Source organism: Gavialis gangeticus, unplaced genomic scaffold (assembly GCF_001723915.1).
Source record: "Gavialis gangeticus isolate Ggan-Ray unplaced genomic scaffold, GavGan_comp1, whole genome shotgun sequence".
In the NCBI taxonomy this organism is placed as follows: domain Eukaryota; kingdom Metazoa; phylum Chordata; order Crocodylia; family Gavialidae; genus Gavialis; species Gavialis gangeticus.
The window spans coordinates 7,690,012-7,715,693 of record NW_017729014.1 but is presented as its reverse complement, the minus strand read 5'-3'; the positions used below and the strand labels follow the sequence as shown (position 1 = coordinate 7,715,693).

The 25,682-nt window shown below is 42.9% G+C and overlaps 2 protein-coding genes and 1 long non-coding RNA gene across 3 annotated transcripts in view; 2 read left to right on the top strand and 1 right to left on the bottom strand.

Moving 5' to 3' along the window:
• PEX10 (peroxisomal biogenesis factor 10) lies at window positions 1-6,851 on the bottom strand. The gene is made up of 6 exons (XM_019511676.1): window positions 6,685-6,851; window positions 6,525-6,605; window positions 5,678-6,084; window positions 4,589-4,764; window positions 3,188-3,323; window positions 1-1,697 (listed from the first exon to the last, which is right to left on the bottom strand). The coding sequence occupies exons 1-6, from the start codon at window positions 6,794-6,796 to the stop codon at window positions 1,629-1,631; spliced, it is 981 nt and encodes a 326-aa protein (XP_019367221.1). The 5' UTR covers window positions 6,797-6,851; the 3' UTR covers window positions 1-1,628.
• Window positions 6,852-7,037: 186 nt separating this feature from the next.
• On the top strand, window positions 7,038-10,991 carry LOC109293639. Its single transcript, XR_002096353.1, has 2 exons — window positions 7,038-7,243; window positions 10,573-10,991. It is a non-coding gene; the product is annotated as an uncharacterized LOC109293639 (long non-coding RNA).
• A 3,421-nt stretch (window positions 10,992-14,412) lies between these two features.
• The window catches only part of PLCH2 (phospholipase C eta 2), a 393,529-nt gene continuing 382,259 nt past the window's right edge, over window positions 14,413-25,682 (top strand). The window contains exon 1 of the mRNA XM_019511675.1: window positions 14,413-14,581. The gene's annotated coding sequence lies outside the window, so the exon portion shown is untranslated. The remainder of the gene's footprint in view (window positions 14,582-25,682) is intronic.

The following is a 25,682-nucleotide window of genomic DNA, read 5'->3' as shown; positions in this document are numbered from 1 at the left end:
TTTGCATCCCTGAGCGCTAGGAATCAGGTGCAGTTAAAGACAATTTTTTGCAAATTTCTAGTTGGTCTAATAAAAGATATCACCTATACCACAAGTCCTGAGATATCGTGTGGAGCATTCCTGATAAGCCTTTGGAGGTGGAAGGCTGCAGGGTAGGATTTTCACCGGAGGACTCTGCACCCTGAAACTTAATTCCTTCATTCAGCCAGCAAAACAGAAGCATCTCATCCTTCTACATATATCAACACTTCTCTTTTCTCAGGCTTCTGCATGCGAGGGGAAGGAACCTAACATTCTAGAGACCTGTGCTAAACATTGGCTAGATGGCAAGAATCTTTGCAGTGTAATTAATCTAGTTAACAGAAGTGCTCTTACTGTAGCGTGGACATGAAATCCAGTATGACTTATCTTCCTGTATGGTGGTCACCTTGAGAACTTGTAATGGAAAACTTATTTTCAATAGTGGATTCTTCCCCTCCCCCATCCACGTCTTGGTTATTACAGATAATAGATGATGACCACTCCTGACATGTTCCAGTCTCTGTCATACAGGGTGTAGAAAGAGGGTTGTCTTACTGCATTTGGAGAAGGTATAACTCAGTTCAGGGGATCTGGATAACTGAACCATCAGTGGCTCATGGAAAGAAGTTTTCAGAAGGTGAAACTTCTACACACATTCCTCTTCATTCACAATATAAGGGGGGAATTGGTGACTCTAGTGCCTATTGCAAAAAGGGAGGGGCTGTTGAAAGAAATGATCTTTAGATGTCTGTTTTTGGCAGCAGAGCATACCATGCACTCAAATAAATCTTGAATTAACAGTGTTGGGATTGTCTGTAATTTGAAGCTCTTCTAGTACTGTAGATAAAACTGAGCTTTTTGAAATGTGTATGTAAGAATCTCTACTATAATGTAAAAAGCATTATTCAGCTGAGGAAATGCTCTGAATACTACCTTTTTAAATGGGGTACGGAGGGCTGTTGGAATGAGAGGCTATTAGAGATTGAGTGATGTACAAATGATCTTATTTTTCAGCACTTTTCACTATGTTGCACTTAAGTTTATTGTATGTACTCACATTCTTCTAGTGCTTGAATCTGAGAAGCTTACTATTCATTTTATGTTGTGAAAATGGAATTATATTAGAAAGATATTCCACTACAGTTTTAACTTTTGTCATTGACTTCCATATAGCTCTTTCCACTTAAATCACGAGTCCCTGCAGTAGGTTTAAGAATGGGAAGGAAGCAAGTATCCAAAATACATATTCAAGTCTTAACTCCTACTACTGCTGACAAGTGAGCAGAGAGAAGCTGGAGGATAAAGCGTTTGCAGTGGTAGAGGACATGAAGTAGATTTTCTATCCAAAATAAAATACAGACAAATGGTACGAAGTATTGTAGCACTTGTTAGAAGCAAGTGTTGTGAACCTAGTTTAAGTTATACGAAGTGGAGTCCAGAAGTATAATGAGTTTATTTTGCAAGTGCCACCTTGTACAGGCAGTGAACAATTACATTTTATAGTACAAGATCACAGTAAAGTCTTGTTCTTGGATCAAGTCAACTGTTTTCACTGTATTAAAGATGAATGAGCCAAGACTCTTGTCAGGTTATAACTACCTTACCATTTATCGATAATGCTGCAGATAAATTAGTTTCTGAGGAGGAAATTTCTCTCTGCATAATGGACACTCTGCCTGCAGAATGGAAAGAAATTAGATAACAAGTGGTGAACAGCTTTTGAAAACAATGAGTAAAGCTGCTAGAGGAAACAGAGTTGACCTAATTAGAAACACTAAATCAGACCAAAGAAAAGAAGTCAAAGTCATCTGAGTCCATCCCCTAAGAAGAAAAAGCATAGAAGAAAGTTCACTAACCACTAGTAAATTATTTTGAAAGTAAACTAACAAAAACATAGTAGCTCTGAAACAGGTTGGGGGCCAGGCCACAACTCCCTCCTAACTATTGGGGCAGGGCTGGGTTGGGGCCTGGCCTGTCTCCCCCCCTGCACCTTCTCCTTCCCTCTCTACTGGGCTAGGATGGGGCCTAGCCACACCCTCTTTTTTTCCCTATGGGCTGGGTCAGGCTCCTTTCCCCTGCAGGACTATTGGGGCCAGCCTGGCCCTGTCCATGCAGCCAGATGGTGCCTACCCAGGCACTGGATTCAGAATACCAGCTGGATCTGACCAATACACAGACTGGGCACTACCAATCCTGCCTGCCAAATGAAGAGATTGGGTACCACTGTTCTAGGCAGTTGCCTTCTATATTCTCTATACCTCAACTGCCAGGTAACCTTACTGTCACAATGTATGGGCTTCTAGAAGCTGAGCTGCTAGAGCTATATTTAGCTATTTACTAAATATAATTTGCCAAGAAGAGTGTGAATGTTAATATATAGATGCATCTACATGCAACAGTCCTGATGAGACAGGTGGCACCATGTGATCCTGCAAATCTTAAGCATTCTAATAACTGAGAAGTTTTATTCTCCATGGTAGTTCCCCTTTGTTCTTGTTGGTGATTCCATGAGTGTTACTAATGGCTGAAAAAGATCACTCTTATGGTAGCAGGTTAGATTACCAACCCTGTAGACGACTTCTGTTATTTTTACAGCAGACTACAATGGGGTTTTTGCAGGAAGGTTACCAAAAAAGCTCATGTAAAGCTACTATTACAACAAAAATATAGCTTGCTCCTCTACTGCAAGCTCCCAAATCACTATCCTCAGAACTGGAATCACACTTTCTGCTTACTGTCAGAAAACTAGCCCCAGAGAATTTGAAAAAACTGATAGATTTCCTGTTCATACCCCCCAACCCAGCAGATGAAGTCTGTTGTAGTATTAACTCTTTAGTTAACATATAGTTATGGTCTGGCTTGCAGCAGGTATGTTCTCTAGGTTCACAAAAACACTTTTAAACTATGTTAGCCTCCAAGAAAGGTACAGTGCTTCAATAAAGCTGCAGGTAAAATATTGGTGTCCTTTTCTGTTCTCATTATTGCAACACAGAAACATTTTACACAGTTGTTTGCTACTTAAGTCAGTCAATCCCCATTTTGGCAGGCACAGATCTAGCCCCTGTGGACTGGGGCCTTTTGAGTCTTCTCAATAACAGGGAAAGGCTACTATTTCTGAACATTAATCTATAGTCATGAACTCAAATCCAAATTCTCCCTCACTTACTTTGGTGTTACACCACTCTGTGATGCATTCCCAACAGAACAGGTGGCCACAGGGAGTGGCAGTTGCATGCCTCCGTTCTTCCAAGCATAATGTACAGCGGGAACGGTGTCCTAGAGGCTTTTCTTCTGTGAGATTTCTGATTGAATATATAGTTTACATGCTTAGGCTGCTGTAAATTGTAGGCACCCTTATTGATACAACATACGCAAACAGGCCCACTGAAGGTTAGGTATTAACTTCACATATTCCTCTCATTGAAGGTATTTGAGATACAGTGATACTGAGCTCTGCAGAATAAAGTATGAGGTTTGATTAAGAGACACGCTCAGATGCTTAAAATAATCTGAACTATAGTTCATTTTTTTGTTAAAATAGCTCTTAAATGCCAACTGGAACTGTTGCTAGAGGTGCACTGATGCATCAGTCTGATATCGGATCAGGACCGATATGAAGAAAGTTTACTATATCGGAAATCAGCCTGATGTAGCCGATAAATGTCTGTGCATGTGCACAGTGCAGCACAGGTGGTGAGGAGCACAGCCCAGCAGCTTGAAAAGCAGAATGCAGCTGGTAAGTCTGTTGTGGTAGAAGGAGAGGGATGTGGAAGGGGCAGACCAAGGCCCCTGTGGTAAGGGGTTGGGGCTAGGGCAGGGACTGCCCAGTTGGGGTGGGGCAGGGCATGGCACTAGACAGCTGCAGCTCATCCACAGGGCTTGAGGGGGGAGGGGTGGCTCCTGTTGCTGCGTGCACCCTGGGAGGCTGGGGGGGAGGGGGACCAGCATGTGCCTCTGGATCTGCAAGGGGGTGCTGGCAGGGACTGTGCTCCAGGCAGGTGGTGGAAGTGCTGGGAGAAGGCTACATTGATTTTTGGGGTGGCTGCAGCCCCCTTGCAGCACCACCTGCCCCAGCACAGTCCCTGCCTAACACCTCCCCCACCCCCACCCCAATGCACCAGGAAGACCTGGTGCAGCCCCAGCCCAGTTTGCCCAAGCCTACAGTGCATGCTCTTCCTGTGCACTGGGAAGAGCCCAGCCCGCAGTCTGTCCTGGGGTGTACACAGTGATGGAAGCTGCTCCCCTACTCCCTGCACCCCCTGGATAAGCTACAGCTCCATCCCCAGCACTACTCCCTCCCTCACCACTGAGGCCTTGATCTGCCCCCTCCAAGTCCCTTTTATCCCCCTTCCCCCACAGCAAACTTACCAGCTGCGAGATCTGCCAGGTTTGGTATTGGAAATCTGATTGGTATCAGCTGATATGCCTCCTTAAAAATTGGCTATCAGTATCAGCCCCCAAAATTTCTATCGGTGCATCCCTACTAATTACTCATTAATTATAGCTGTGAAAGTTCCCCACATTGTTCCTGCTTCCACCCCATCTAAGAAAGTAAGGAATCTCATACTTTTGATATGAGAGGTTACGGTGTAGCTTCCACTCTTGTCTTGCCCTCTGCCTTTGCTGAAAACTGTATATCTGAATGCCAACTGTTAGTACAAGGTGTAGCAGAGAAACTATCCCAAGAAGCTTGTAACTTGATCGAACACTCTGATCATCTCCAGGCAGTCCTGCAACACGAAGCTGCATCATTCAGGGAGGAAAAGAAAAACTGAATTATGACTTTATAGAAAGTGTCACATGTTCATTCATGAGCTTTACTATCATTCCATCACTATCTCATTTTTGACTCCCATTTTCCTAAGGCAACACAATTTTGCAAGGAACTAAGTAACTAGCCTGAAAAAGATAAAAATGAAGCGACTATGTACATGTTCTCATTTGCCTATACCAGAGGTTTTCAACCTTTATTAACGAGTGTACCCCTTCTGGTGGGTACCCCTCCTGGACTGTACTCAGCAGCTGGTCAGCAGGTGGGAAAGGGGGAGGGAGCTGATGGCCAGCCGGATGCGAAGGAGGAGTACTTGGGCAGCGGCAGGCAGCGGCACACTTCCCAAGTACCCCCACTTCTCTGTGCCACTGCTGCATACCCTCTGGGGCCTTTCCAAGTACCCCCAAGGGTACACGTACCCCCAGTTGACAACCCCTGGGCTATACCACTGGTGGCCAACCTTTTTGGTGGGAGTGCCACAAATTAGCCTTACAACCTTCACTCCAATTTCCTGCCCAATCTGACACTATGCCTGCCCCCTTCCCAAACTGTGTGCCACACAGAGAGGCTACCTGTGGCCCCTGGGCTGCAGGTTGGCCACCCCTGCCCCATAGGGTCATACCAACTACCAGCACTTCTACATTTGGTAGCAGGCATACATGAGCCCCTAAGAAAGTTGACAGCAGAAGACAGTCTCTTGCTTTCCAAAATTAGTCTGAACTGGTCTCCTAATGTGCCTAGATTTGCTAACCATTACCAGTCAAAGCAAGAGAGAAACCTTACCCATATATTACTGAGACCACCTTCTCTAGCTGTTTGACTCCAGGTGAAGCCAAATACACTATGTGAAGAAATGGTTTTCAAGAAACAAGTTCTGCTACTTACATATGTTATTCCTGTGATCCTTTTAGATAAGTGATAGAAAATGCCATTTATATAAAATATTGCCAGATGCAGTCTTCGAAACAGGGGGATGCACTGTTTGAGGATATACACAGTTTGTAAGAGGACATTCTTCTGGTTTTCCGTGAGTCTTGTGATCTGTTTCTGCAGCCAACTTCGTACCGAGGTTCTGCTCCTTGCACCAAACCCCGGTCTACTCTGACTAGTTCTCCATCCATCAGCTTCCACCTGCAACTCGTGTTCCAGATGCGCTAATCCTTTATCCAACAAATAAGGCACAAGTGCATGAAAAGAAATCAAGACGGCACGGCGAAGAAAAGAAGGGACTCTCTTTTTGGATGAATCGACTTGGACAATATTAACATACTCTTCACCAAGCGTCTGATAACCTGGAAGACGACGTGGATAATACAAAATAAGAAGGCAGTATTACGTCATTCCCTGGGCTGCTGGGCAATGTTGACATGGCTCGTTAAAAGGCAAGTTGTGTTTCGGAGTCCAAGCGTTAGGGCCGAGGGCTGCAATCATTATGTTAAGATTGCGCAAAACTGTGAAGCCGAATCCTGCAAACGCTGAATGGCGAGCATGTTACTGGGACCTTTACTTTTTTCACTGAGGCGGCTGTTTTCAGACAGCGACTTTACAAGGGCTGAGGGAGCCCAGCCAGGTCTTGCAGGTGAGCTGCAAAGTGCCAGGCCCTGAACCAGCAATTCCCGACCCGGGGATGCCCCAGCTTCTTCCAAGGAGCCACGACCCGCCGCTGAACCCACCCGGAAACCCCCCAGCTCTTCAAGGGCCTTTCCCCGGGGCCAGCTCTGCAGCCGCTCACCGGCCAGGGTGGTGAGGCTGAAATACGCCACGTCCGACAGCAGCTCCAGCTCCTTCCTCCATCCCAGCCACGTCCGGGCACCTGCGGGGGCGGCCGTTAGAAAGGGAAAGGGGGGACGGCCGAGTCACCCCGGCCCCCCCGCCCCCGCGGCGACCCTCACCTGCCAGCGCGTGCAGCGCCGCCCCGGCCCAACTGCGCAGCCCGCTCCGGTACAGCTCGTCCTTCTGCCCGCAGCGCACCAGCTGCGCCGGCCCAGCCGGGATCAGCGACATCCGCGCGCTGGACGGGAGGAGGCAGGTCCCTCCTCGGCCTCGTCCGCCGCGCGGAGTAACTCGGGCGCGCCGTCCCCAGAATGACGATCTCCCCCCCGGTGGCGCAGGCGTTGTGCGTCACAGCAGCGCTCGCCTGCGCCTCGCCGCCGCGCTACCCAGAGTCCTTTGCTGCCGCTCCCCTGAGGCCTCTCATGTGTGACTGGCCCCGTTGCCGCGCGTGGGGCTTAGGGAGCCCGTAAAGCTGTCCTCCTCTAGGGGCGCGTCAAGTCCCAGCCGGGGTCGCCTCCCGCTCAGAAACGAAACACCGCGTATCTGGGGCCAAGGGGGCACCCGAGGACCCTATGGCTGAGGGCAGGAAAACTCGGGGGCACCCGAGCCCCAGGCCTCCGGGCTTGGGCCTGCACATAGAGCGCCCGCCAAAGGGTTTGGAAACGTCTGAATCCCCAGGTGCGGGTGGAGGATGTTTGTCGCTAGTTGGGCCATTTACGGAGTCATGAAATTGGAATTAGTTTTGGCTAATTTGGTTTCAGATACAAATTAAATTAAAAAAAAAATCTGGGTCCATGAAGGCAGTTTTCCTTAAGCCTCCCCAGGGATAATTGTTCTTTTGCAGTTTAGTACCTGCCTAGGTGTTGGGGCTTAATGCCCATTTTATGGAAATGCTCCCTAGCTTGCTCCTGCGGCCACATGTCTGAGGGCAGGTGAAACTTGGGGGCATCTGAAACCCAGGCCTCCGGGCTTGGTCCTGCATGTAGGATGCCCGCCAAAAGACTGGAAATATCTGAAGCCCCTGGTGGGGGTGGAGGATGTTTGCTGGTTGTTGAACCACTTATGGTTCTGGACTGACTTGCAGATTTGGACTTGATTTGGCTTGGAACATGAAAAATTTATTTAAAAAAAAAACATGATCTCAAATGCTAAAGAGCAAACACATGCAGGGAAAACCCAGAGACTAATTCCCAGAGACTGCCTTATTTGAGGTGTCAGGCCGTAAGTGTTGCATGTGTCCCAGGAAAGCTCATTTTGGGACTTGCTGTCATCTCTCGTTCCTTGGTTCCAAACCACATGGCTGCTCCACTCCATGTTCCTCCATTAAACATGTCAGCAGCTGAGGCAAGCAAACCTGGGTCCTGACTGTGGAAATAGTGGGGTACTTTGGAGTCTGGTCTTGTGTTTTTCCCGGAGAAAGTCATTCCTGTAAATCCTAATAATCCAGTCCGTGCAGAACAGCATGTTTTTGAGCAGTGCAGTTTGTCTTCACTAAACACCCAGCTGTCATAGTGCAGCATCTGAATCATTTCTCTTTGTGGATGACTCGCTGATAAATGGCAGCGCTTGGGAAGAGACGGAAAAGATGAATGCATCATATCAATGTTATCTTAAAATCACCAGTGATCCTGATAAATTACTCTTCAAATTGCACCTAATCCCTGGTTTACTTACTGTTGGGGACTTGAATATGTGTCTTTCTAGACAGACCAGTAAATCATGGAATCTATGATTTATTGGACTCCACAAGGAAAATGTAAAAGAAAGAACCAGCCAAGCTGTTGCCACTAATGTTGAGGCTGCTGGTGTTCTGGACAGCATGATGTTTCTTCCTCGCACTCCTTCCAATCAATGCCTTTTTGAAAGAAAACAGGATGGCAGTACTTATTCTTTCAAAATGCCATAATCTATCTTTCTGCATCTTAAAATATGGCATTGCCCTGTTATTTGCCAAGCTGTGTTTACATATGTCTTCTGAACAGATTTTAAAATGTGTTGAAACGAAATACATGATTTTTGAGATTCTGGATTTGTTTCCTTTCAGTAATTCTAATCATTTTTGTTTAAAGACTAGAACAAAGGAGAAGATACTTTTCCATTTTTTTAAATCTAAAGGAAAATTATTGTTTTTAAATAAGTAAATATTTGACCTGCAGACTGTGGAAACCCAAGCATTACAATACAAAAGTGGAACTGATCATAAACCCTGTGAACTGACCAGACATTTTAGTGATTTCCTTTTATCCATGCTGAAAGAAATGTAAACAGTAGGTAAAAACATTCATAAGTAAACTTGATTTTTACGGTTCTCAAACTTCCTGTGATCTGACATTAGTAGCAGTATACAAAGAATTCAGAACAGTAAAGTTCACGTTATAGTAGAGCAAAGATATTCAATGAAAGAAAATAATTTAATCACAGCATCTTAGATAGAGTGTTACTGAAGGATATCACAATATTCGCAAATTTAAGCCCCTTTCAACAAATACGTTAAGAATTCCACATTGCTCAACTGGGTAGTACCCCTGAACTCAACAGGAGTCTTGGTGGATGAAATCAAGTGCTTGTGTCTGCAGGACTGAGGCCTTCACGAACGGGAATTCAGTTGATACACGCAGTACTTTAAGGCACGCCACGGAAAGGCACCCTCATTTGGAGCAGAAGGCACAGCTGCTGAACAATGGACAACCATATACCAAAGCAGTCCTGGGTAGTTAGATACCTTATCTCACTGAAAATATATGGGGAATTTAGGAAGCAGAATGTAATTATCCAGTTTGGAATTCTGCCAGAACACTTTAGCTTACTGCTCAACCCACAAGAAAAGCAGCAAGGTTCTCCTTCCAGGTTTATGTTTTAAAAAGTACAACTGAGAACCTTTTGTGTTGGCTGGGGTTTTGTTTTTTTATTTGTTTAATGGTTGTCTTGGTTATGGATTTTACAATGGGCAAGTGGTTGGTGACACTAATTTGCTTGCTTTCAATTCTTTCTGATTGTTAAATATTGAAAGATGGATAAAATACTTCAAATAGAATGCTCTTGTAGGCAGTGCCTTCCAGACAGCACCTAGTGCTCTGGAATCACAACCATAGCAGGGCTTCTCCCACAGTGCAAACTAATACTCTGTCCTCATGGAGGCAATTGAAGTAGTTGCTAGCGATTTTCTGCAGGAGATAATGTGGTCTGTGATTCATGGGAAGTTATGTATTCAACAAACAACCTCTCTGAGCGTAAGGTTGATAGTGAGAAAAAAGGCTTAGAAAAAAGTCTCCTCCAGAAGGACAGCAGGTGGGGCAGTTGCCTCAGAAAACATCCCAGGATCATGCAGTCAGTGCAGCATCATCTCTTCACTTACTCAGCTGATATGCATAGGGAGGGAGAAAACCACCTTTCTTGAGGGAGAAAACCATCCTGTACTTAGTATTTCATTTTATTCTTTCTTGGAATATCATTATAACATTGCCCATCCAAAACATCCAAAAACACGAGTCTGGTCCAGCAAATAATGTGATTGGTTTAAAAATTGTAAGATTTGTTTTAAAAAAATCAATAGGGTGGGGGCAGGATTTGTCTTTATATTTTTATTTTGGTTTCTGAGCCTTTGGGCTAGATTTGCTTCACCTTTTCTTGTGTTTCTTAGCAACCATGAGGGTTAGAAGCTTTTTCAGGGACTGTTGAGATTCCCATGGTATACACTGATTCCAACACTTGAGGCTTTAAGAACACTGCCAGATGTTGCAAGGCTCATGATAAAATCATAAGACCTTACAGTGCTGTCACCATTACAGTAATGCCTGATATTTAAGATAAGTGTCAAGTAATGCACCAGACCCTTCCCTTGTTTGAATTTTGGGATGAATTTGGGTAATCAATTTATTTGTCAAGGTACCTGTGAAAGAGAAGTGTTATATGTTGTGTTACAATACGTTTCTTAAAAGATACCTTGTTAAAGAAATGTGTAGTGTTTCTTGTAAAAATAGGCAAGTATCATTCTGTCTGTTTCACAGGTAGGGAAACCAAAGCAGAGGTTGATCCTGGAGCTTTGAAGATGTCATTTAGTGTGAAAGCTGGAGTTACGGCACACTTTTTTCCTGGTCCTTGATCAGACTATTCAGAAATCATATATAGAACTGAGAAGAACTGCAGTCTTATGAAGGTGAGAACTGTATCTCTGCTCAGATTTCTGCATTTCTTGGGGAATGAATGGTGAATGCTGCTAGCTTGTCAATTAACATATTTCTGGTTGTGTCCCACTCTTTTGTATTAGTTGAGCAGCTCTGGGGTTAAACTCTTGAATGTTTAATTAACTAATTGTGAAAATGTGTGGCAAATGTACCTTATCTGACAAAGGGTGTTGGTACCCGAAAGCTTGCAAAGAAGATTTTTTCCAACTATCTTAGTTGGTCTAATAAAAGATATCAGTTTACCCAAAGAAGTTTGTCTGTCTGTCTCCTTAGATCAACACAGCTACAACCCATACCCCTTATATATTTTACCACTCAGACCTGCTAGGTCTCAAATCCTGTAGTTTTAAATACATGCTTAATTTTAAATACACAAGCAATTTGCAATGTGTATTGGGATCCTAGTATGTATAGGGTAAGATGAAGTTGTATGGAGATCACAGTAATGGTTTTATTTCCCTGTCACAAACCTCTGGATCATGGGAATAATTTATATTTGCATCATAGGGGCCTTATTTAACTTCCTAATAAACTGACATTAGCACAGCACTCTGAAGAAATTAAGTGCTATGCAAGAGTTCTGATATTTCACAAACAGAGGACCCAAGTGTGTCTGCTCTCCCTAGGGGGCAGCATTGACTTGCCGTGCTGACAACAAATTTCACTAATACAGTCTTTTTCTAAGCTGCCCCCCAAAATGAGTTACTACAATAAATAACCCATGACTTAAAATACTTGCAATTTTGGAATGTTCATTAAATTTGGAAATACAACCAGGTGTAGCATTACCAGTTCACGAATGGTTTGCCCTGGTATGTTTTACTCCCATTTCTGCATATATTCCTCCTTTTGAGGGTCATATCCTTATTTTCTGACCAAGGAAAGTTAATTTGCAGTTTCTAACATAAAATATGGAATGAATATGGTAAATTCAATAGGTTTCTACCTAGAAATCGTGTTCTTAAACCGAAAACTAGGAACAGAAGTCTTTGTAATATGGGGTGATGTTATGGACCCCTTTGTACAGTTACTTGCCTGAATAGGTTTATTTGAATGGCTCCTCACCACTTGAAGGATGGGGTTTCTATCCTCACCATTAGCTCATAACTCAAATAAAAAATCACTAACAAATTGAACAATAAGGGAAAAACGTAACATGCCCAAATTTCAGAAATTACTGAACATTAAGAAAAATGCAGTAGTAACTGTTTACAGGGCAAGGCTACTAGTTAACATGAGATGTGATGTGGTAATCAAATCTTTGATATTCTGCCCCCAAACACTCAAGACATCAGGTTTATCATAAAACAGATCCATGTGGGCTGTTTTCCAGTCTTGCCTGCTGGCATATATTCTTTTTTTCACATTGTTTCTTGCTGTTCTTCCTGGCCAGTGTAGTACAAATGAGCTATACTTCTTTTGTGAGTGTGCTAGGAAAGGAAGGGAAAGACAGGTTCTCTGCCTGTCTGGGAGCCAGCGACAGGCTGCAGGGCTCAGCCTATACTCAGGCTTAATTTTCAACTCTTTCATTGCTCTTCTTCTCTGGGAAAACTGTAGGAGTAGGAAAGGGATAATGGAAATAATGAGTTTGTTCACCAAGCTAATTGCATTTTTGGTGATTTAATCTTTCATGATGTTCCTTGAGAATCCCGGTGTTCTCTACAGCAGATCTTAAGTGGTGTCAGGCAACCTTGTCTTAAAGGTTGCATGTTTGCCTAAATAACTTCTTGTCATTTTGACAGCTCATTTGTATTCTCTCTGGATTATGTTAAAGTTCCTGTTCCTAGTGCATGTTATTAATGTATAGGTACTTATTTTAAAAAATCCTGTGCCGCTGCACTCCACTTGTAAAGCGGGGCTTTCTGACAGAAGGGCCTGCAAGTGTCACCCTGCATACTGATTTGTGGCTATCAATTCAGAGTTGAAAGTTGCTAGTACCAGACTCAAGTTCTGTGCTTTGAACAGCAGAGACAGTGAGTTTTGAATGGTTGGGAATGAATGGCACTTCAAAGCCCTTGCCTTGTGTGGGGGGAACATTCACTAGCAAATAGTCTGGGATGTGATGTCTGGTCAGCTTATCAGCTGTGCTTTAATTTTTTATTCCTCTTTGTAGAATAATTGTTGTAAAAAAGCCAAGACACTCTAATAAAAAGGACTACTAAAGAATTCTCTCACTCTCCATATCATTGTGAGTGAATGGTATAGGTTAGCTTTGTTTCCACAACTGGGCTGTGTTTGAATCTGGTGTTAACATATCAACCCATAACTGCAAATGTTGTTGTCCTTCATTCTTCTGTTCAACATTTTGCATGCTTTAGCAACCAGCATTGGCCCAAATAGTCCTTGGGAGGGAGCTTACGTATCCCTTTGACTTTGTTGAGTTTGCTTATGTGCAGCTGAGACCAGTTTGGCCCAAGCCATATTGCAACATTGATAGGTTTTGATGGTGTTGTACACAGTTGGAACATGTCATTTTCCCAATTCAGGTCTCCTCTGTGTATGACCTATGCTCAAAAGCCCCAGAGGGGAAAAGGAATGCAGAGCACTAATTCTTCACTCTGGAACCTACAGAGAAGGTGTTCTTGGATATGATTCAGGGACGGTGCGTACATTGATTGGATTTGCATACTCTCTGAACTATGTAGCCCAGAAATTCTTTTCCCTGGCAAATATTAAACTATGGGATGATGGGTGAGGAATAGAAAGATGTGGTTGCCCTGGATATGGTCACAGGCTAATGCGTTGAGTTTCTTGCTCAGTATATATTTAGTAATTTCAGTACGAAAGAACATATTATATCTGTACAAAGGATTATGCAGCATGTTGCTTTTTCCTAATTGAGCACAGAACTGTTACACTTACTGAGCTAGGGAACATACTGTGGTGTTGTTTTCATTGATGAGTGCAAGGCCTGGTGCATATCCTAAAAATCATGTAGCGATCTGCTCAAAATCATCCTGGATATTCAAAATATAAGGAATATCTGAAATGCCATGGCAAATGACAGTGCTGACTGACAGCCAAAACTGATGGGTACAGGATTCACTATCTGATGCTGTAGTGGAAGACAAAACCCCATTGGACACACCTAGCTAATTGTTCTGTGCCTTATGTGCTAGAGGACTCTTTCCTTCCAGATTTGTGCTGCATCATTGTATGCCCATAAGCTTTCAACTAGTTTTAGAGTCTCTTTGCATGTAGTTTGATTTTTACCTGCAGCCATACCATCTATAAAGACCTTTTTCAAACTCAGTCACAGAATCTGACTCAGAAATTTGCAAGACTGAAATTATTTTTTGCAGGCTTGACAACAGACCTGATGAGGCAGTTATTCCACAGGTAGTTACACAAGGAAGTATGAAATGTAAAACAAATCCAGTGTGGGGTAATGATTAACTCTCCCTCCCACATGTAGCTTGTCTGTGTGTTATTAAATATGGTTTCATCTTTCAGGCTTGCTAGTGTGAAACAGTGCAACATTCTAACATGGCAATAAACAGATGTTTCAGTTTCCAACCTGAAGAACAGGTTTTCCTGATAAAAAAAGGACTTACCAACTGTCCAAAATTGTTTCCACCCTCCGATTCCCTTTGCCTCCTCCCCCTCTGAACTTGTTACCCTGGAGCTGAACTGTTTGAACAAGGACTGTAAGAGTTGCTTTGTGATCAGTGAGCTGAGAGTCCTTAACATGTAAAATGCAGGGGAGGAGACTTCAGCTTCAGATTGTGCTGCACGTTTTCTTTTTTTTGCAATTCATATGAGACTCCGTATACACAATGCAGAGAGGCTGGGACAGAATTGGCTCTACACTGTTGAGAGAAAAGAGATAAAGGTGTGTGCTTTTTGTCCGCCCTCCCCCCTCATCCCCCACTTTCCCCTCACCACCAAGAACCTTTCCTTTCTAACACTTTCTTAGCTTGCCAATCCGAAACTAGTTCTAAAACTTCTAACAAGCTGCTGTAGCACTATCAGCAACTTTATGGTTACTGCAGAACTTGTTAGATCTGTTGGCCTCTGAAGTTATCCAGAATCTAGAATGGAAAAGCACCCAACCTTGGGTGTCTTATGTTTATTTTATGTTTGTAGATGTACTTTCTAGTTAGGAGAATGCATTTAAGCTTGGGAGCTCTGTCAGGGCTTCTAACTTTTTTTTTCAGCATGAAGGAAGGAAAGAGACTGCACTTACGTGAAGCCTTCGTATAATACTAGGAGATTGTGGTGGTGCCTATGTGGTTTTTATTTTTTAAATTAGGCAAATGCTTTTTTCAACATGGAAAATTATTGCACTCATTTTGCTGAAATATCAATCCTAAACATTGAGGAGCACTGAGCTCATGCAAGGATTATTAGTCCAAAGGGAGGTTGGCTTGGCTAAGGAAAGTTGATTGTAGAGGGGCACTTGAGTGAGTGAATGGTAATAAGTAGCAGTGAAATAAAAGGAAAGGAACTAGCCAGTCTGACTCTGAGTCAGAGCATTTGACAATATCAGCTGTTGCTAACAAAAGTTTATTCCTTTCTGGATTAGTCTATAAGGTGCCACTGCGAGGCTTTCTACCTCTCTCTTACTAAGCAGTGAGTGAAACTACCTGGGAATAAATGCTGGCATCACCTCTGTCCTTTGCCTTTTTAACAGGTTCTTGTAGTATGGCAAATTCCTCAATGTTTGCTAACATCAAGACTGAGTTAGAGCCATGGAGACATGGCAGGGATATGCAAGTGTATTATATGCATTACCAATGGCCTCAAGCCTCAAAGGTTGGATATGGATCTTGAACAGATACAAGAATTTTGCTTGGGCTCATTTGTAGTGTTGGGCCCAGCTATAAAAATAGTTAGCTGTGGGGTTGGCTTCATTGCAAAAGCTGGGAGTATTGAGCTCACAGGCTTGTGTCTGGGACTTTCTTAAGGATTTATCTCAAAGGTTAGTTTAACTTATTGTCTTGTAATTGTTGGAGAAAACAAATCCAAGCTTGTCTACTAAAGATAGAATTTTTCTGTCCTGACTACAAATAAGAAGTGTTCTTTTTGCTTATTGTTGTTTTGGGGCATGGGCAGTGGAGATTGTATGACCAGATGAAGGACAAGAATTTTATGCATTACAAGGGAAGGTCAGCAGCTGCAAGTGAAGTATGCTGGTTATCTAAACAGAGGAAAGGCTGAACAGAGTCACACTTCATATCCCTCTGAAGCTGCATTCTAGTGACTTCAACACCAGTGTGTGGAAAGGAGACGGAGAGTAAATGCTAACTCACTTTGGAGCTCTGTTTTGATGCAGTGTTGGAATTAGCATATACATTTCCTGGCCCTGCTAGTTGTCTCAAACCCCTGTAATGCCAGAAAGCAGAACCAGACTGAGATTTTAAGATTTCAGCTGAACTATTCAGGGCCTTCATACAGGTTCATTAGAGCCTCTTGTCACACTGTCATACACCTGCATGTCTTACAGTCATGTAAGAGCAACCTTTGTAGCTGAAGCTGAAAGCATTACATCATTGTCTAATTTAATGCTCGCAGCTTGTGGTGGTAAAGCATTGGGTGTTATAAATCACAGATTGAAGCTCTGTGGCCTGCAGGAGGTCAAACTAAATGATCAAAACAGTCCCTTCGAACCATAAAAACCTATTATTTTTTCTAGTGAGGGATTTTAATTGTAGCAACAAGTGCAGGATGGTTTCCCCTACAGGGTAGTATCCTCTGCTTCATCTCAGGACAGGTAAAGTGCAAACTGCAAACTTGCTTTGTGCTGCTTTGCCAGTTTGCAACATTTTTGCTTTAAAGGGACTACCCAGTCTTTTTAATACAGTCACCCTTGCTCTTTTCTGATAATGCTTTCAATGGGCATTAGTGGTAACATTGGCTTTTATGCTGGGGACATCTGTCTGTTAGGAACAGGGCTGAGACCCACCAAACTCCTATTACATAGCCCATCACCACACTTTCAGTCATGCCTTGGTTTTTCTTATTTCTGATTAAGTCTGAAAGTATAACCAGAGCTTTTTAGTCTGCTGCCAAGCTCCTGTGCTTTTCACTTTGAAAGGCATCTACTTTCCTCTGAATTGTCTGGTTCTCACCACTGTAGACAAAATGATGAAATAAATGTCTTGTCTGGCTGTTCCAGACTCATCACAAACTGTGTGAAAGAGAAACTGAGCAACCCTTGCTGCAGAGAGCCATTCCTTCGGTGTAGATTTGTCAATAGCCAGAAATTAGCAAAAGCCAACAGCACCCTGGCCCATTATTGCTGTTTTCTTTCTCCCCAGACATGCATCTTTGCCTGCCTTTCTGAAACCGATCTGTCTTTAGCATGTTGTAAAGGCTTCCTGACATTTTCTCTAGACTTGCCCATCTCAGATTTGTCAGGTCAGACTTAATTGGTTGTGTTAGAAACTCAGATACAGGCTAACGAGTAGGAGCACCGCCTGCCAGCTGCTTCTGCTATATGCCTTTCAACAAATTGTTTTAAAGCTACCTAGTGCCTTTCAAGGTTTTTCTTTTTATGAGTGCAAAAGAGCCACAGAGGAGAAAGGCAAGAGAGCTTTTATAAAAGGGCCTTTTCTTACTGCTTAGAATACAAGAAGATGCCATATGGGTGTTTCTTTCTCAGGTTGTGTTTTCTCTCTTTTATAAGGCCACAGAGGTGCTCCTCTTCCAACTTTACACAAGATTTTTAAAGTTGCCTTATTTTTTAAGAGAGATTTAAAGTAGCTCTAATTTAAATTTAAAATTTGCAAAGCACTTGATTCTTACATGCAGTCCTAGGGAACTGTCCTGTTTGTAGATGCACTTAGACTTTGATTATGGGTACAAGTAGGCTAGTCAGCCACCTTAACTTGAGCAAATTCTTGCACATGCATTATCTGAGTGGCTGCAGTAGAAAAAGGTGATTAGCCCTTCAGCAAAGTGATTCTTTTTGAGTTTCCGAAGATCACCTGACCTTTATTGCAGCACTGAGTACAGTCTAAGACTATGAGGTACCCAAATGACAAATACAGAGTTACATCAGCAGGAAAGCTTTGGCTATAGGCTCTTGGGTGGATTTGTTTTCTGTTAGACATGCAAGAGCTCTTGAATCCCAAAAGATCAAGGGTAATTCAGAGCAAGGCCCACTCTTGTGAATTTCTAGCTGCTAAGAAAGATGCATGGTGAGCCGTAGAAGAGCAAGGGGGGTTATTGTGTATGCTATGTAAATGAAAGGCATGGGGGAAATTCCCATTTTGATTATACGGGAGTAAATTTGGAGCAATTTCAGCAGAGGTATTGGGGAAATCCTGATGATGGGAAACAGAACCTGAATTTGCAACAGGGACTGTATATTATATGTTTCCATTTGTACAGGTTTCTTGAATTAAGATGTAAGAGAGTTTAGGTCCAGGTGTATAATTTGGCTCTGTAAAACTTCCCAGCCTCTAGGAACGGGCCTGATTTCTTCCTAGTCCTGTGGTGTTGGTGTAGAATAGTTATTAAATAATTCTATTCTTGTTTGATATAGGCCAGTTGAGACATAGGGCTGGAAGGGACATTTAGGATCGTTTAGTCTCTATGCTTGCAAGGCCTGATGCTTTTCCACAGAATTGATGATCCTTGTGTTCAGCACTGAATGAGTATTTACAAGGCCTTAGGCTTGGGATCATGATAACCATCTGTAAATAGTGTGGTGATAAAGCTGTACTTATTACCAGGAATTTCTAAGAAGGTTTTGGTATGTGGTATCAAGGTCTGGATTGGGGGAGCTTCTCATAGGGGAGGGGAAGTGAAGAGGGAAGTTGTCTGTTTCTTGCTGTTGTGTGTTTCTTGAGGATGATGTTATAGTACCAGTGGACACCAACCACTGGATCTCAATCCACCAGTAGATCTCGGAGCCTCTTGGAGTCAATCCGAGGCTGGAGTGGGGGCCTGAGTGCCCGTGTGCATGCACGCGAGCACCTCAGTCCTGCAGGTCAGTCCATGGGGGAGGGAAGGGACAGGGGCTAGATCAAAGCTGCTGCGGTGAGGGACAATGCAGCAGAGGCAGGAGCAGGGGTAAGTTGAGTGGGGTCCTGGCCAGGTGGGACTTACCTGCTGGGGAGGTGTGCCTCCAAATAATTTTTTCTCCCCCTGCTTCAATCTGCATCCCCCTTCCCTCCCCACAAACTTACCTGCTGGGTGGGAGGGGATGGGGGGTGGTGGCAGCAGCGCACAGTAGATCTTGGCTTGCTTTTAAATGCCTAAGGTAATCTCCTACTTATAACAGTGGTCTCCAACCTTTTTAGTAGATCTCCAGTGTGTCTTGCTTTCACTGGGTCTGTTCTGGTTTGCCAGCTCTTAGTTGCAAGCATGATGAACAGTTGCACATATTATCAGACATAAAAGTAATGTAATAATAATATATGGCACATATAAATATATATTATGATATATGTCCGTTATATATAGTAACATAAAAAGCTTCTTTCTTATATTTCTAAATCTAGCTCCTCATGTGTAAATGAATGAGAGTGATCTCAGCCCCCTTCAAGATTTGCATATAAACCACCATCCAGTCACCTCAGAATGACTATCCAGTTTCCTTTTTCTCTATAGCTTTAAGAAATGGATCATTAATTTAAAAAAATACGCTAGTTTGAAAAAGGTGGTGGTTGAGCTTTTGTAGCTGTTAGGGCACTACCTATTTACACAGAGAGTCATACTGACTCTACTTTTCTCTTTGTTCTCTTGTGTAGTTGAGGCTGCATGTTTATCAAGACAACCATTTGCCTCACCTGTTAATAGCAGTAGGACTGCAGTCTTCAGTTTATCTGATGGGGAACTGTTCTGGCATTTCAATATTACAGTCAGCATGCAGATGAAACCCCATTGGTTTCAGTGGAGCCTGGGATACATCCTGAGGAGTTGTGCAATATTGCAGGGGGAAAATAGATGCTTTTGTGTATTAGAATTGGTTTTTGGTTTGTCTGTTTGCAGTGTATAATTAGTATTTATAGACATAGCAAAGGTGGATCAGCACTTACTCGTTTACAGTTTTTCTGGGTATGATCTGGAAAAGCAAATGGTTGGTCCACGAAGCATGAGGCGCCTTGGATTCTTTCCCCTGAAACATCTCTTCCTATTTTACTCTTTGGTGAAAATAGATATGTTAACTGCATGGCATGGTTGTGAAGCTCCAGCATCAGTCTGTAGCCTGCTTACGGCCAATGCCTCCTTTATCCATTTCTGTTTCCCTCGTCATTATTATCTCAGTTTTCACGGGAAACAGCACCTATAGGAAGTGAATGTTGTGTAGGGATGCCTGAAATGTTCTAAAGTTTGAAGGGGTTTATGTTGTTTTTAGTAACTTGCTGGCTCCTGGAACAGATGGTATCTGTTTGTTTAGATACAAGAAATATTATTGCCTTTGAGGGGGCTCCGTCTCCAAAGCAGTTCATTTTGACTAATCTTTACACTAGATACTGTGAGACAAGGCATCTTTATCTGCACTGTACAGATGAAGAAACTGAGGCACAGAGATCAAATGACATGTTCAAGGCAACAGAGGGAGTTAAGGTCACAACTATGATTAGAACTTGGAAGGTCCTAGTTCCCAGGTCTGTGCTCATACTGCTGACCTAATAGTCCTGGAAATTAAAATTTATTTGCACATTTGCTGAAATGTGAATGTTGTATTTTCTGTTGACAAGTAAGCCAAGAGCCAGATGCACAAAATATGGACTTGGAAGACTGCATTCTACGTCAGCCATGACCAAGATACAGTATATTTGTTTTGCAGAAAATCATCTTCTCATTTCATTGCATTTTTTATGATGGTGAAGCAGTGAGAGTGGGACTTGTTCAAATGTAGAAATTTTTATTCCTAGCCCTTTCCCCCATCGCCTCTGCATGCCCCCCCCCACACACACGAGGAAATGCTGAGCCAATAATAGTCAGTAGCCTGGTGGTTAATGCATTTTGTGTGAGACCATATGTCAAGTATTTGTATAGATCTCTCCCTTGTTTTGGCCAGAAATTGCATTCTGAATCTGAGAAATGTTTCCAGTGAAACCTTCATTCAAGGAGATGTATTTTAACAAAGCACTTTGGTTTTGATGAAATACTGAACACCTTTCCATTATCCCACCAGTAAAATGGGTCTTATAATTTTTATCCTATTCTGGCAAAGTGCTCTGAGATCTGTGGAGAAGAAAGCGCAGTACTTGCAAAACTGCATTGGCTGCTTGATGCAGGCAGAACCTGTAATGATTGTTTTAAGCAGATTATGCCAGATGTCTCTCACTTAGTCCATAACATCTTGTTGATGGGCTAATAAATATGCAAATAAGGTTTATTGATTTATATTACATTTTATGTGTTTTTATTGCAATATGGAATAGAATGTCTATTTTATATACTTTAGCTTTTCAGTTTACTGACTGTACTTAGGTTTGTTATTTATCATGGCAGAAGTCAGATAAATACCATAGTTGCTTGCCATAAATACAGTTTCAGTAAAATGAAGTAGCAGGTAGAACTTTGTAAAAGAAACATTTTAACTTAGTTTTTAAAACCAAAAATGCTCTTTGCAGCATTATCACCCACAAAAGCTCAAAAATGAGGGGTCTAGTTCCCTAAATTGATAGGTATTGTCTTTAAGCCAGCCTCTCCTTTTGCCTCTAGATCCCTTCCAGCATCTTCCCCAGTTAATGCTGGGGATGGGTTGCAGAATAAAGCCCTAAAATTGATTATATTCACAAATTTTACGTAGAACTTTTATTCACCTTCTGGGATTTTTCTGTCTGTAAGTTACATTTTTTCTTGCCCTCATGGTTGCCAAGAATAACTTGAAATTTAAAATGAGAACTGAGATTCTCATATAATAGCTTGTCTCCAGAAGTTGGGGTCTTAAATAAACAATATCATGAGGCTCAAAATAAAATCTCAAGAGTTGGCAAAGTTGTCTTTGCTGAGAAATCCATTAGCTAACACACTAAACTAGGGAACAATAGAAGGTATTAACCTTGTATACTGTGTTCAGCAGAAGATTTGTAAGGATCATCTGAGCTGATGGTACCGAATCCCTTTCAAAAGCCTGTACGCGAGCTTCACCCATTCAACTAAAATTAATTTTAGAAGTGAACTACATACTAACTTGGCCTGAAATAATTAAAGCAGTGGAAATCCCTGCATGAAGACTCTTCAGTATTAGTTTAACCTTGGTTAATATCAATATTTTGTCTTGTGTCTCTGTAAACATACTGATGCAAGCTAAACTGGTAGAAGCCTGGTGTAAATCAGTTTTGGACATCAAATACAGGGATTGGCTGCACTTTAGGGAGATCAGTTTGAAAGGTGCAGTTTCATGTGTGGATCAGGCCTAAGGTATTTGCAAGCAGCTTCCTGGTGTATGCGGGGCTCATCTACACAAAATGCTTACTGCACAGTTGACTAATTACCTGTGCAGTAAATGTGTCAGCAACTATACGTGTGCCCCTATTAGGCTGGAGTAAACTAATTTACTTCACAGCAGGAAAGTACTTGTAAATAAAGTACCTTCCTGCTGCAGAGTAAAAAACTTTGCAGCAGTGCATGTGTAGATGCTGCTTGGCTGGCTGGGATATGGGATGCTTTAGTGCAGGGGTCAGCAACCCCTGGCACACGTGCCGAGCATGGCAACCAAGCCCATTTTTGCTCGGCACACCACCACCAGCCTGGGCTCTAAGCAACTGCTGCCAGCCACAGAGCCCAAGCTGCTCCCAGCAGGCGGCTGGGAGGCTGCAAACAGCTGCTCTGGGCAACATGTCAGCACTCCGGCACCTTCCAAGGTAGACATTGGCATTCCAGCCAAAAAACATTGCCTATCCCTACTTTAGTGCAAGGGCTGGTTAGTCTTGCACTGAAGCTTCCTTGTGCCCCAGCCAGCCCCTCTGCAGCACACTGAGCGGGGGTGGGGGAGCCAGGAGCTGGCAGGCTGACCCCTGGGACTCCCTGCCAGCTGGAGCTGCTCCACTTGGGCTCCACATGCTGTGCCTGAATAAACTGCAGAGCTTATTGCTCCGGAGTTAATTGCTCCTGGGCACATGTTCAAATGGCACACCCAGGCAAATTAACTTCAGAGCAATAAGCTCCACACTTCATTCAGGTTCCATAATTGCATGTGTAGATGCATCCACTTAGGAACTGCTTACTTCTTATAGTGAGAATTTGCCCTCTCAGTGCAGGGGCCAGCATTGTGCCTAGGCGCTAATAAGCCTTACTGAAGGTCTAAAGTGGGGCAGGGGTCTTTTGCTGGTTCCCTGTATGGGGTTAAGGTGTAGTGCTTTGTTTTTAAAATAAAGTTGTAGAAATGGGCCACATTTCTCCAATTATAGAAAGAGTCTTGGAGCCAAGGACATGGTCTTTCACCAGATATCTCTATGTTTGTATCAACAGTAATTCACTGACTGATGCAATATATAAATTCTAATTACATCTGTATCTCTCTTTTCTCAGAAAGATCTTGTTTCAGAAAGAAAATGATGAAAATCTGAAAGCTTGTTATGTTGTAATGCTATAATTTTGTAGCATATATAGAGGACAGTTTGTTCCTTCTGTAATTAAGCCAGACGTGATAAATAAAAACTATTTGGGGAGGCAGAGAAGCCTTTCTTCTCTGTTTATTTAAAAAGCTGGATGATCATTTGGATTCTAGTGATGTAAAATGATCAGGAAACAATGTAATAATCTTGAAATTCCTGTAATTCACAGAGTTTAGAGAGAATTCCAGTTACCTGGCATTATCTGACGTTGCTATTGTAAAGCATTATAATTTAGATGAGACAAAGCTTTCTTGTGTGGTTTGTAATGATCGCTGCTGCCATTTGATTATAGTCTTTTCACATTTATTTTGGAATTCATGTACAGTCTGCCCCCAAAAGCAAATGTAATTGTTTACATTTCTGTCAAGTAGATTTAGAAGACCTATCCTTGCTAAGAAGAGGAAAAGTATGGTTCAGAATTAAAAGTAACTGCTTTGGATGAACGAGCAATTAATGAGTTTTAGAATTGGATAAACTAGAGGTGGGAAGAACATGCACTTGGCCAAACTTATCCTTGTAGAGTTACATCCAGAGGTACAGTAGGGTTTAGATCCATCTTCTTGGATGATCTAGTCAGGTAAGTGCACAGGAAGGGATTAGACCTTGTCTAGGTCTTGAATGTCCCCACGCCTTTCACCACTTTCCTTGGGAGACTATTTCTAAGCCAAACCTTGTTGGAATATTTTCGCTGACATTTAGTCAATACCAAAAGGACAGCTGTCCTCATCAGCTAAACACAGCACCCAACTGATTTTAGGATTTTAGGCCCCTTGTTGGAGATCTCAGCCACAAGGGCAACATTTGCAGCCAATCAGTAGGGTATTGTGGACTGGTAGGTTACTGCCTGGAATTCGGGCTCTAGCTGTTCACAGAATTTTCAAACCTTTCATTTAGTATGTAACCAGTTTTGCTTTTTGGGGGCATGAAGTGTTTACTTTTAATCCACTTAGCACACATCAGGTGTCATGTCTTCGGTGTAGGGCTGTGAAGATGACAGAATGGGTAACATGAAAGCTTCAGGCTGCATCACAAGTGGTTATTCTTGCTCAGGCAAATCGCTTTCTTTTCCTTCCTTTCTGCTTTTTCTGTACCCTGCTATTTTGCAGATTGTGTGTACTGTCAATGGCAATTGTAATGGAGACATCCAAATGAGTAGGCAGAACTAAAGCTGCTATAGGGTTGGGAATGTTGGTTTACACTGTGCAGTAAGATGCTTACATGTTGGCTAAGGGACAGTGGTAGCCAGAGTCAAGTCTCACAGATACTTTGTGTTTTTAAAGCTGTTCAAAATGTTTGCTGCTAGGAGGCATTGCAGTATAGGGAACAAAGCACTGGAGAGGGATTCAAGAGGATGAGTTCATTCCTAGAATGACTGGATGACTTTGGGCTAGTCACTTAATTTCTCTGTTTCAATTGGTCTGTAAAGTGGGAATGAGTCTCACCTCCTTTGTAAAGCTCTATATGAGAGTAATGTATTTGCTACAGTTTCACAAGCTAAAGGAGACAGGACAGCTGTCACCTTAATGCAACACTTTGGGACTGTTTAATCAACTGGATCCAAGTTATTGATCCAACTGGTTTTGGTTTCAAGGTAACCTGGAGCAGGTCTTTGGTTCATCACTGAAATGTTCCAAATTCACGGCTTCTTGCTAATGTGAAATCTGAATGCTTTGGCCGAGTTTGAGTAAGCTTTTTGCTCCATCTGAACAATTCAAAACATGACCCCACATACCCCATCTCTAGTATGGTGAATTGCTCTGGAGTTTGGGGGCAGCCTGTTTTGTGCCCATCCATAGTTAAGGACTAAATTATCCCTGACCCTGCTGTAAAAAGTCCAGTACAGGATGAGATGAGTTTTATAGAATCATAGAAGATTAGGGTTGGAAGGGACCTCAGCAGGTCTTCTAGTCCAACCCTGTGCTCAAAGCAGGACCATCCCCAACTGTGTCGTCCCAGCCAAGGCTTTGTCTAGCCGGGTCTTAAAAACCTCCAAGGATGGAGATTCCACAGCTTTTCTGGGTAAAGTTCCTTTTCTATATGTGTTGGAGCAAGGACTGGAAACAGGGAAAGACACTATATTTTCTCTATGCATTAGGGAGCACAGAATGCTCCAAAAGAGTTGGTGAGCGGTAGGCTGCTGTCCGCCTCTGCAATGATGTCTGGAGCTATATGGATGTATTAGCAAATTGCCCGTCAAAAATGATTGGGGGGGAGGGGCAGGGATGGAGCACCACCACCCCGTGTCACCACCACCTCCCAGGAGTGGGAAGCTTGCATGTGGCCGCTGCTGCTGCCACGTACCACCCATGCTGCTGCCATTCCTCATCTGGCCATGTGACATCCCCTGCTCCATGCCTGGCCTTGCGCCACCCCCCTGCTGCTCCATGTCCAGCCCTGCGCCACCCCCCT

Bases quoted from the DNA above. Each gene is read 5' to 3' on its own strand.
- PEX10 (XM_019511676.1), bottom strand. From the start codon at position 6,796: ATGTCGCTGATCCCGGCTGGGCCGGCGCAGCTGGTGCGCTGCGGGCAG. The intron at 6,085-6,524 runs GTGAGCGGCTGC...GTCGTCTTCCAG, and splicing joins CAGCCTCACCACCCTGGCCG to GTTATCAGACGCTTGGTGAA. The intron at 4,765-5,677 runs GTAAGTAGCAGA...TGAATGATGCAG, and splicing joins GGATCACAGGAATAACATAT to CTTCGTGTTGCAGGACTGCC.